Source organism: Phalaenopsis equestris, unplaced genomic scaffold (genome assembly GCF_001263595.1).
Source record: "Phalaenopsis equestris unplaced genomic scaffold, ASM126359v1 Scaffold000520, whole genome shotgun sequence".
Taxonomy (NCBI): Eukaryota; Viridiplantae; Streptophyta; class Magnoliopsida; order Asparagales; family Orchidaceae; genus Phalaenopsis; species Phalaenopsis equestris.
The window spans coordinates 255,334-267,933 of record NW_018164960.1 but is presented as its reverse complement, the minus strand read 5'-3'; the positions used below and the strand labels follow the sequence as shown (position 1 = coordinate 267,933).

Genomic DNA, 12,600 nt, shown 5'->3' with positions numbered 1-12,600 from the left:
CACACATATATATACATACATACATAGACTAAAGTAAACCTCCTCTATATATTTGATCCCAAACGTTATGGTTTTTAGATTGTTGGATGCATTATAATGGACTCAATATACATACATACATACATTCATATATATACATACATACATACATACATATATATATATATACATACATACATATATATTTATTTTAATCAAATATTTTGAACGCACAAATAAGCACTTTAACAATTAAGAAACACTAAAGTAAACCTCCTCTATATATTTGATCCCAAACGTTATGGTTTTTAGATTGTTGGATGCATTATAATGGACTCAATATACATACATACATACATTCATATATATACATACATACATACATATATATATATATATACATACATACATACATATATATATATATATACATACATACATACATATATATATATATATACATACATACATACATATATATTTATTTTAATCAAATATTTTGAACGCACAAATAAGCACTTTAACAATTAAGAAACACTACATTTTTTCAAGTCTAAGTCTAATTAGTTTAACTAAAATTTTACTTTAAGTCAAATTAGCTTCGATTCCCCGACAACTACACTAACAACTTGATCTCAATAATATGTATGTGCTTCGTGTGTAATTACTTCAATTGATTTCCAAACAACTGTGCCAAAAAATCGACTCACTCTGCCTGTGTGTGCTTGCACCCTTAATTCACGACTGAATGCTATTTAACAAATACTTCTTGTTATTCTCCACAATTCAATTTTACATACTATGGATACTACTCAAGTGCACGTATTGTTCAAGTAATATAGATCTTTCTTTTAAAAATGTTGAGTATCGATTCCACGAGGAAAGATATTAATTTGTAATGATTTTAGTAAAAGTTCAGTCTACAATAACTCATCTTAGCCTAATATTTTTTAAGAGTTTGATTTTCCTAACTTCATTACTTTACTCTAAAATTAAAGTTAACTAAATTAAATAAAAATCTAATCTATGGAGGTTGGTTAAATTTTGGAAAATTCTTATATAATATTCCCTCTTGCAATGAAGACAATGACATAAGCAGCAGAAGAATTTATAGAATTATGTAATAATTTTTGCCAACAAGGAACACATATCTGCCTACACACTTTTGAGTGTATAGATAAGCTTAATATTCTATGAGGTTTACACAAATAGTGGAGATGCAAAAGTGGTTAAAAGCCTGACAACTCATGGTAAGGAACCCATTCACACACATTAATTGTCACCTATAAGCTTTTAATCGAAATAGATCATGAAGTATATTTTCTTTAAAAGTTGCATCGCCGCCTGATTACTTCATCATAACCAACCAGACAGTGTGGGTGCACTCAAGTTGTGAAGTCACTGCTCTTCCGAGTCTTAGTCTCAACTTACAACGAATTTTAACATAACCTATGGTTAGTACGTTATGTCGATGAAGCAACATAGATATTACTTATCACATGGAAATTAAAATTATTCTATCATAAAATAATTTTTTCTATACATGTCACTACTTCATAACAATAGGAAAGAGTAAGAAAACTACTCACCATGCATGGAGAAAACAAATTGATTCTTCATTGCAAATGACATTGAAATCATACAGCTATGTTGTAATAATTCAAGACAAATACAAAATGAGTTCAAGAGTTATCTTTACAGCAGATTCACACACTCCTTGTACAGCAAATAACAATCCTTTACACTTTAAAAAATAAATACAAGAAATAAAGAAATCTCTCAATTATTCCCTTTCTCTCTTCTTTCTAAGTGTCGAGAGTCACTAAGAACTCCAAAATACACTTACCAAACAAAGAGGCCCCAAGCCCCCCTTTGAAAATCCTTCAAAAAGTCTTAAAAAATGTAAAGTTAGTTTTTGGCGCTCCGGTGCCCAACCGTGGTATCTAAGCGCCAGCCTTCTAGAAGCATAAAATAATTGTCTGGCGCGTAGGCGCCATATCAAAATTTTCTTCTTTTCTCTAATTGACTCCAAATTACTCCATTTTCACTCCATTTACTTCAATTGTTTAACCTATTGTACCTGTAATAAAAAAAACACAAAAATATCTTCCTTCAAAGTACAATATCACTAAATATAAGCATCAAACGTATATAGAAAAATAACACAGACACAAATTAAATTTTTCAATGATTTTCTCAACTTAATTTTATTTGAGTATGGGATCAACTTAGACAGTTTATTAAAAGAATCTTATATAGTTTTCTTATAAAAGCTAAAATATATCATGATAAAAAAATTTTAACTTGTAATATCTTAGCTTCATTCTAAAAGTGTTAAATGATTATATAGTCATTGTGATGCTATCAATATTTCTGTCTCAATAAAACTAAGTATTATTCATCCATTGATCTCCAATTTTATTATGCAGTTAAATCTTTGTCATAGTCATAGCGGAATTTTTTTTTTGACACTTACCATAGTAATGAGTACACAATACTAACTTCAATAACAGGAAAACAAGATGTTAAAATATAGCCCTTTTGGCCTGAATCATTTACTCTGCTACATTTTTGATATTTTATAAGAACTAAAGTTATATGTCATCTATAATGTAATAAGTTTCTAAATTATTATCAAGAAGTACTAAATCTATTAAAATAAAACCAGTTCAATATAAATCTGCCTTCCTAATTAACTTATCTATATGAAATACACTAAATAAACTAGTTGGACATAAACATATGATATAAAAAAATAATTTAGTGTTTATCTCCATACAATGATTATTGAGCTATTTAAGTTGCATATCAATGATTGTGTAAAATATTTCATCTTTAAAATGATCAATGAATATGTCATGTCTGTAACTCTACGATGAGAGCATCCACAAGCAACTCATTTATAGCAACTCATTTAGTATTCATAGATTGAATATCTATTTTTTCCTTAATCATAAACTAAAGATATTTTGTTATTAAATTCTCTCGCTTTTTATCTCTAATATATTATAGTCTTATTCTTTGCATTTTAACAAAAGACATATCATTTATAATATATTAATCATTTCTTTGTAATACTTGCAATGGTCTAAGAATAATTCCAAGAGCAACTTTCATTAAATGAAGACTAAAAGTGAACTCAAAATATTTGGATTATTTCTAGTAATATGCATGTCTCTCTTTATGTTCAGAATTTAAATCATCTTCCACAATAATTTTGAATACAAAAACCATTAAGAAAAATATTATGATCAATACCATTATGTATCCCTTACTCATCTATAAGTAATCTATTGATTTAAGGTCTTCTCTAGTTATATATCTCTGAGTTGATTTTAATATTTACATGAGAAACCAACAAGATCTTTAAATCTAAAATAAATTGAATATGATTCTTAGCAATGAATACTAAAGTTAATTGAAGTTGAGGTTAGGAAAAATATAATGAGCAAATTTATTTTTATTAAAAAATAATGCATCCAATCCATTAGTTTTTTTTCCTTCTATCACTAGCCTAATCATAACTTCGACCAAAAGTCTTAAATGCTTGAATCATAAGTTTCTCAATTATTATTTTAAGAGAACTAACTGATATGTAAAAAATACATATAATTTAAAAGATTAGTTCAATAGTTTGACCTTGATCCAGATAGTGCAGCATGATAGTCATTTATTCTTTTGGAGATATATCATGGGCTTTATCATTTCATATAACAAAAAAATAAAAAAAAGTCATATCCCACAATAAAATTCTAAGTAAAAAATTTATTCATTTATTCTTTTGAATAACGTCATAGTAAAAAAATTAAGACATAATATTCTCTATTTTAATTTAAAGATTTTGTTTATGGTCATCTAATCAAAATCAAAAGTCTAAAATTAGACAATATTTGGGCTGACCAATTCTTTACAAACCTTACAGATTCGCCAGTTCAATCCGGTTCAATCTAGGTTTTATGCACGAACAATTCTATGTTTGGACTGAACTGAATGAATAATCAACTCACAGTTGACCCAGCCAAACTGGCCAGTCGGTCTGATTTATAAAATGACAACAATAGGGGGTGTAAATAGCGGGTCTGGCTATGATAGAGCGAAAGCACAATCAAACGAGACCAACAGACATAATTAACAACGGGAAAGATAATTAGCATAATAAAATGATAAAACCATCAAAAAAATTTATTAAATTTATTAATAATACTAAGGTATTCTGAGTGTAAATAACCTACTTTTGGTATTAGATTTGTAAATAAATAAGAATTATGTGATATGTATAAAAATTTCCCTTAAATCTATTTTCAAGTTAATATAGTATTAAATTTTGAAAATATTTACTTACATACTAGGTCGTATTTAGGGTTGTAAACGAGCCGAGTCGAGCTCGAGCCACTCAAGACTTTAACTTGATTAATTAATCTAGTTCGAGATTGAGCACAAGTTTAAGACTACGAGCCGACTTGCTTTTCATTAAAGTGAGAAAAAATTATTAATTTAAGGTAATGTTATGATAACACCAGAAATTAATTAAGCAATTAGAAAACAAAAAGTACGACATCAATTCATATAAAATATAAAATAATATTTTAAAATATTTTTAATAATATAAAAATAAATCCTTCAAATTTAATATATAATGAGTACATTTTCTATTAATATTTTCTTAAAGAGCCGACTCACAAGCTAACGAGTTGAATCGGGTGACTTGAGCATAGCTTATTAGCTGGTCAAACTCAGATCAAAAGCTATTTATTGAACCGAGCTCGAGCTGACTTACAAGCAAACAAAGCTCACGTGCACCCTGATTCATATCTAACATATAAACTTTAAAATTGAGTTAAACGAATACTTGTACTCTAGAATCACATTAAAATAGGTATGAAAAGTCATATTTTAAACCCTAAAGTTTAATAGTACTAATTTTTGTAATGTTAAAGATTTAAGTGTTATATAAAGATTATTAAAATTTAGGTAAATATATAAATGCATAAAAATGTGTAATATATATGTAAACCTCTCAAAATTGAATTATGTTTTAATAATAAACCGATTTTAAAGTAAATTAAATGACTTGAGTCTTGGGCAGCACACAAACCGGCAAGGCCTACAACAAAGAAAATATTATGTCCGGACAACAGACACGATACACCGAAGGAAAAAAAAAATTAGTTGTATTCCGTCCATTATAATGGACTGCTTGCGTCCTTTCTCCTACAACAAGCAATGGTTAGGGCTGCGAGTGAATATTAGAAAGCAAAACATTTCAACTCATAAAATTCACTATACAATTAAATGAGTCATCTTCTAACAATCAAATAGATTGCCAAATTTAGTTCAGAAACAGATTGATTTTTATTTTTTTTCTGCCGGAGCTCTAGTACTCTTTCGCTTCTTCAGCTCCAGTACTCATATTTATTCCAGCATCTGATGGTGGTGCCTTTAGGTTAATCAACTGTTTCAAGGGCTCTCGCATAACTCCATCTCCTGCACACAACCAAAGAATTTAAAAAATAAAATAAAATAAATATATTCACCACATGGAAAATAACCTTCAAAAAAATGTGAGGGATAATATATATATATATATCCAACTTTGAATAAAAACATAAGGCATAAAAGAAATAAAGTTATATAATAATACCTTCCCACAAATAGGGCAACTGTCACTTCTTTCCATCCACTCATATATACAGCTTAGATGAAAATGATGGGAGCATTTTGTCTTGATTTTTGGATTTTCTGGGTTGTATTCTGTAGATGAGATTACACAGCATAATTAGAACCCTCTGCCCCCCCTACTGATTGTTATAATATGCAAAATAGTAATTTTTCATAAAACTAGAGGAATGTTGAGAGAATATCCTTTACAGTTACAATTTAGGAGCATTTACATATTATATACCACTCAATCCTTTTGTATTTACATATCTAACAACCAAACTTCAACTTTTATGTAAATGTCACCTTCCCCGTGCATGAAAAGTTATATTTCACATTTTAAAAGTCAAAATGATGATATTTTTTATGTGATATGAAAGATTTGTCTGGTGTATGTGTAACAACTAAAGTTCGATGTAATAGATATTTAAAGGCATAAGAATTGGGTGATATGTATGTAAAATGTCCATATTAATAAACAAGTAATAATGAATAGATTACCTTCCAGACATGTGGGGCAAACATCTTCATCTTCTAAACTTTTCAGCACATATGCTTTAGCAGACGGATTATTCTCCATTTCAAAATGACCAACTTTGGATTCTTCTTCACCATTTGCATTATTCCGTTTCTTAGCACCGCCCAACTGCTCGCGCCTTGAGATTAAACCATCTCGCTGTGACCGAGAATGTAGACCGTCGCTCTCAAACGTCGGTCTAATGACGAGAGGATGAGTATCGGTCAAAGAGGCATCAGCAGAAGTGGTGATAACTGCAGCTGAAGCCAAAGATGTGGCTGCATTTGAAGCAGAAATTCGCCCATCAACTCTATGAAATGTTGGACCAAACTAGAGCAGAAAATGTAATGTGTGAGCGAAACAAATGTACATCAAAATACAAGTCTGCAAAATAAAAGGATATGTTTGAAGTGCGATTAAAGCTAGCATGAGATGAACATAAATTGAAAGATTAGCTCAAAGCTATGATACCTCTTCATTAGAAATCATAATTCAAAATGAAAGAACAAAAATTTATTAAAAAAGATATGATAGAGGTCAACCAGAAATAAATCAGTGTATTTAGTAAAAATAAATGTTACCCCATAGAACAGTTGGTGCAGAAAATATCTCAGGCAGATGCAATGTCTGTATATAGAATTGCTTGGATGAGTGTATTCTTCAAAGTCCTCCCCACAAGGACAGCAGCAAAAAGCGCCCATTATAAGTCAATCGACAGAAAATGTGCGGTGGATTGATTAGAGAATTTAACGAAAGAAGCCAATGGATTTTATAGCAGCTGAAGAACTTCTAAAATCATAAAAACAAAGGTATGCAGATTTTTAAGAAATCCCAACTTCAAAAAAATAAAATAAAAAAATATCAAAATCATAATTAACGACCACTGCGAAAATCAACTTGTGACCTTAACGATAGAATTGGCGAGATAACGAATCAAGTAAATCTTGTCCGAATGTATGTCACAACTTCATGGACCATCCACTGCCAAAATAGAAATAAAACAATGCTTAATCAAGTGAAATGCTAAATTGTGCATATACTTTGACCGGTCTGACATAAGAGCGTTCAGGATTACAATATCTTAAAACTTTTTTTTAGAGAATGGAAATAGCGTTGAGATGTTAATATAAATTTTCACACCAATCTTGAATGCAAAATCAAAATTTACTATAACATACAAAGAAATAGATGTCCATTAGTCTAAAGTGAAAAATAAGATAGATTATAGTTTGATGATAACACAGGTGGATCTCATCAAACTATAAAAACTCTCTTGTTATCATCTGTGTTATTGTAGATTTTTTCTCATTGCCATAACAGTCATTGTTCATGAGAGTACACTTATTGGATTCAATGGGAAAAGTGAGAACAATGATGTACCAAAATGGGCAATGAGGATCAACTCAATCAATAGCAAGGATATCCAGCCATAACAGTCATTGTTCATGAGAGTACACTTATTACAAATAACCGATATAGCTTTGGATTCAATGGGAAAAGTGAGAACAATGAGGTACCAAAATGGGCAACGAGGATCAACTCAATCAATAGCAAGGATATCCTGTACTAGCAGATATGAATCGAGGATTACCTATACAAGAATAAATTATATCTGTATCTTTTTATCTTAAAGCTAAAATTATGAGCCAAGAAAGCTGCACCAACATAGGCAAGCATTAGATGTTGCACGTCCATCATTAACAAAGGATGCTGCTTTCAACATATTGTATAAGAGGATCATAGCTAAAATGATGATAGCTCAATCAAATACGTATGAGAAGCCTTCGGTAGTAAATTATACAAGCATGAATAAAGAAAAAAAAATTTTTATCACAAAAAAAATTGCAAATGCTTCTATTGTAGTATATATATCAATGAGTTCAATTTGATCATAAATATTTTTGCTAAAGTTTGCATCAACTTCAATAAAAATTCATGTAATGATCTCGCTATTACCACTATTAGAAAACTAGGCAAGACTCTTTGCAGCTACAAACAATTCATATAAGTATATGAAATTGAAGCTCATTAATGTTTATGAACTGATCCTTAAGTGAAGAGAACCAGAGATAAGAATCAGCTGAAATTTCTTCTTTTGTTGCATTAAGCCAAAAGAGCAATGAAAGAAGGGAAATAATAGGCAACGAGGGAAGAATATCTAAACCTTAGCAGAGGAGTCAATAAAAGGTCATGATGGGGAAGTAGACAAGTAAGAATGGCACAGTTAAAATGCTGTCCAATCATCTTAAGGAATTTATGAATGTTTAAAGAAAAGAGCTAGAAAGCACAAACACTCCCAGATGCCTTCCGTGTCCACCATAGAGATGTAACCACTTCAACACATTCCAACATATGTCTAAATTCATAAATTGTGTTATTTTTAATAGTGTTGAATAAGAGCCGAAGCAAGATGGACACGTCGATACATGTGAAGGACAAAAGTAGGACATGTAGTTAGAGGACTCCAAACAGAACCATTTGTGTAAATGAATAATTGACACAGGCGCTAAAACAGCGCCCCCGGACGCTGAATGCACCCCATGGGATCGAAGGCCCCGCAAACTCTCGCGGGAACAGTGGGGCAGGCGAGACTTGTGATCCCTCGGAAAGGCGGGAGGCAAGGATTACGAAATTTCACGATTTGTGGGGATGCAGTGCGATCCAAGGAAGCTTCGCAATATCTTCTAGATTCCTCGTCTTTCCATCCTTTTCCTTTTGTGTAGAAGTTTCCTCTGAGGCTATAAATTGTTATCCTTTATTTGTGGGGAGTCAGATTTGGTTGTGTTTGTTCTCAAATTCTTGTGTAAAATTCTTTCACCTTTGTGGGATGTATCCGAGGATTTGGTGTTTCGACTGTATCATCTTCGAGGTGGTGATTGTATCGTCCTTTTTACCTTCCCCAAATCTTCTCTTGCCCACTCCTCAGTCGCCGAACTCTCCCTACATCATCCCGACACCCAGCCATTCCCCCTTCCTGTAGGTTATCACTATTGTCCCGCCTCCCCAACTCCTTTCATGCTTCTCCCAACAACCATACTACCGTTGTAGACCATCTACAACCCTTCCAACTAGTTGTCTCCTGTGTGTAGGAGGCCGTTCTAGTGGAGTTGTCTTCTAATCTCCTTTGTGGAATCTCTTCCCACTTGTTAGGGTTGTATTCGACGACAGGTGGTGCTTTGGTTGTATCCTGCTCTGAGGTGGTATTGTAAAAGTTCAATCTCCTCGTTTCTTCTCAACAACCTCTTTTACTACCTTTCCCCTAGTTGCCTAACACCCCCATACGCCTCCACCACTCTACCACCACTCATACTTCCCCTACAACCTTGCTTCCCTACCTACCTGCAACCAACCAAACACCATCACAACTACTCAAGCAACCCCCCGACATCTCCCATCTTGTCCTACGACCACGCCGACGGCACCTCCGCCTTCGGACATCTTCCTACATCCTAATTGGGAGATTCGCCCAGTATTGTATTTCCTTTCTATTTGAGCCGTGTTCTAATCCTCTTTCTACATTAATAAAATTTTATTTTTGTGCTCCACTCTTCTTGCTACTAGTTTCAGTATCATTTGGTATCAATGCTAGCTCAACCCTAGTCTCATCCTAGAGTCTCTAGCATCCGCCCCTACCCAAGCCACCTCCATCAAAATTTTTCCTGACGATTCCCAACCCTAGGCATTTCACGGCAAAGAGGTAAACAAGACCTGACCCGGAAAGAGATTCAATGAGAAAGTTGTCATCTGCAATGGAGACTATCAGAGTTGCATGATGAAGTCCCAACCCTAGGCATTTCACGGCAAAGAGGTAAACCAGACCCGACCCGGGAAGAGATTCAATGAGAAATTTGTCATCTACAATGGAGACTATCAGAGTTGCATGATGAATACCAGAAAGAGATTACCTTAGAACGTGATCAAGAAAGTCGAGGGGAAGACAAGGATGAGGAGACTAATCAGTTCCAAAGAGAAGACCACAGTGACGAGGAATATCGACCACACTATTTTGGTATTTAGTATCAAAGGAGGCCGAGAGGAGAGGTTCCTTATAGAGGCCAGCGGAACTTTGGCATCAAGATGGACCTCCCAGAGTTTGAGGCATGGAACCCAATGAGTTTATTGACTGGCTACAATCAGTCGAACAAATCTTCTAGTATAAAGATGTACCAGAGGATAAACTAGTCAAGATAGCTACAATTAAACTAAAGAAAAATGCATCTTTATGGTGGGAAAATCTACAAAGGTGGAGGAGAGAAGGAAGTGAGAAGATAACTAAGTAGGAGAAGATGAAGTAGGCAATGCAGAAGAAATACCTCTCACCGTACTATCACCAAGACATTTTCCTCAAACTCAACAATTTGCAGCAATAAGATCTATCAGTTGAAGAGTTCACAGCCCAGTTCGACAACTTGCAGCTAAAGTACGAGCTGTCAGAGCCAGAACACACGATCGCATGATATCTCGAGAGACTAAAGTTTGTCATTAGTAATGTGGTACAACTACAGTCATACTAGACGTTGGGGGATGTCCAGACACTATCCCTGAAGGTGGAAAGACAACAACAGCAAAACAAGCAATAGTCATGCTTCAGACCACCGACATCAGCCAAGCATTCAGTCAGCAGGGAGGTGTTCCAGATGCCACGGCTAGGGCCACATAGCCTCCAGCTACCCCCACATAGCCTCCAGCTACCCGACGAGTTGAGTCGTCACACTCACCGGTTAAAGTGTCGTCGAGGAAGTCAACGAGGAATTAGAGGAGAGTCTAGATAAAGAACTTCAACTCCATGGAGACGAAAGAGAAGTGTTAGTCGTCTGAAGAATACTGCAGTTCGAGCCCAAGCAGGACCAATCCTGGTTAAGGCATAACATTTTTCACACCAAGTGCACCATCAAGGGGAAGATCTGCAGCTTGATTATCACAATGGCAGCTGCGAGAAAATGGTGTCCACGCTCATGGTAAAAAAGTTAGTATTGGACGCACAGAAACATCCCCAGTCATATTTATCTGACTGAAGAAGGGTAATGAGATACATGTAGATTAGCAGTGCTTAGTTAATTTCTCCATCGGAGACTAGCTACACGAACAGGTATAGTGTGACGTGGATCCCATGGATATCTGTCACATTTTTGTTGGGACAACCGTGACAATTCTACTTGAGGACTTAGCACGATAGATATAGAAATACATTCTTTCATCAAGGATAGGAAGCGCATCATCCTCCTTCCTTCGAAAGGGCACAAGGTCACAAGATCCCTTATCAGCAGAGCAATGGCAAGGAAACTAGAAGTAGTGGCGAAACATAATGAGTGGACCGGAGGAGAGTCTAGATAAAGAACTTCAACTCCATGGAGACGAAAGAGAAGTGTTAGTCGTCTGAAGAATACTGCAGTTCGAGCCCAAGCAGGACCAATCCTGGTTAAGGCATAACATTTTTCACACCAAGTGCACCATCAAGGGGAAGATCTGCAGCTTGATTATCACAATGGCAGCTGCGAGAAAATGGTGTCCACGCTCATGGTAAAAAAGTTAGTATTGGACGCACAGAAACATCCCCAGTCATATTTATCTGACTGAAGAAGGGTAATGAGATACATGTAGATTAGCAGTGCTTAGTTAATTTCTCCATCGGAGACTAGCTACACGAACAGGTATAGTGTGACGTGGATCCCATGGATATCTGTCACATTTTTGTTGGGACAACCGTGACAATTCTACTTGAGGACTTAGCACGATAGATATAGAAACACATTCTTTCATCAAGGATAGGAAGCGCATCATCCTCCTTCCTTCGAAAGGGCACAGGTCAAAAGATCCCTTATCAGCAGAGCAGTGGCAAGGAAACCAGAAGTAGTGGCGAAACATAATGAGTGGACCATGATACCGGCGCCTAACACGGGGTAATAAGAACAAATAAGATTTCAGAACATTGTCATCAATATTGTATCACCCACTCCACCACAAAGCAAGAAGGTTCAAGATACTCTCACGACACACAAGATAGAACCGCCTGTGAGATACTTTGAGAAAATTCAATAGTACGTGAAAGTCACACAATCAAAAAAGATGGGATTGAGGTGGATGTTTGTACATACGTGGGAGAAGATCATCAGGCAACTTGAGAGACAGTGCGGCCATCAGTGGGATCCAAGGGTAACTAATGACGAAACAGAAGCTTCGACCCATAACATCGAAGCTTACCCCAGCCCCGGGAGACTGTTGCAAGCGCTAACAACGCCCTAATAAAGGCGCTAAAACAATGTGCATGAGCGCTTAATGCGCCTCGATACGAGGCGCTTCAATCTGGACGGATTGAAGGCCATCAAACTCTCGCGTGAACAGTGGGGCGAGCGAGACCTGCGATCCCTCGCGAAGGCGGGAGGCAAGGATCGCGAAATTTTGAGATCCGTTGGGATGCAGTGCGATCCAGGGAAGCTTCACAATGT

The 12,600-nt window shown here is 34.9% G+C and overlaps 1 protein-coding gene across 6 annotated transcripts in view; it reads right to left on the bottom strand.

Annotated features, from left to right (window-relative positions):
• Positions 1-5,223: 5,223 nt before the first annotated feature.
• LOC110028659 (E3 ubiquitin-protein ligase At3g02290-like) overlaps positions 5,224-12,600 on the bottom strand; it is a 21,731-nt gene continuing 14,354 nt past the window's right edge. For 4 of the 6 annotated variants that reach the window (XM_020730599.1, XM_020730601.1, XM_020730602.1 and 1 more), the window contains 5 exons: positions 7,059-7,135; positions 6,736-6,943; positions 6,139-6,484; positions 5,621-5,730; positions 5,224-5,463 (listed from right to left, as the gene is read on the bottom strand). In XM_020730599.1, the coding sequence (XP_020586258.1) occupies positions 5,437-5,463; positions 5,621-5,730; positions 6,139-6,484; positions 6,736-6,855 (603 nt within the window). In that variant the 5' untranslated portion in view covers positions 6,856-6,943; positions 7,059-7,135 and the 3' untranslated portion in view covers positions 5,224-5,436. The remainder of the gene's footprint in view (positions 5,464-5,620; positions 5,731-6,138; positions 6,485-6,735; positions 6,944-7,058; positions 7,136-12,600) is intronic. The other 2 variants (XM_020730600.1, XM_020730604.1) reach the window with 2 other exon arrangements.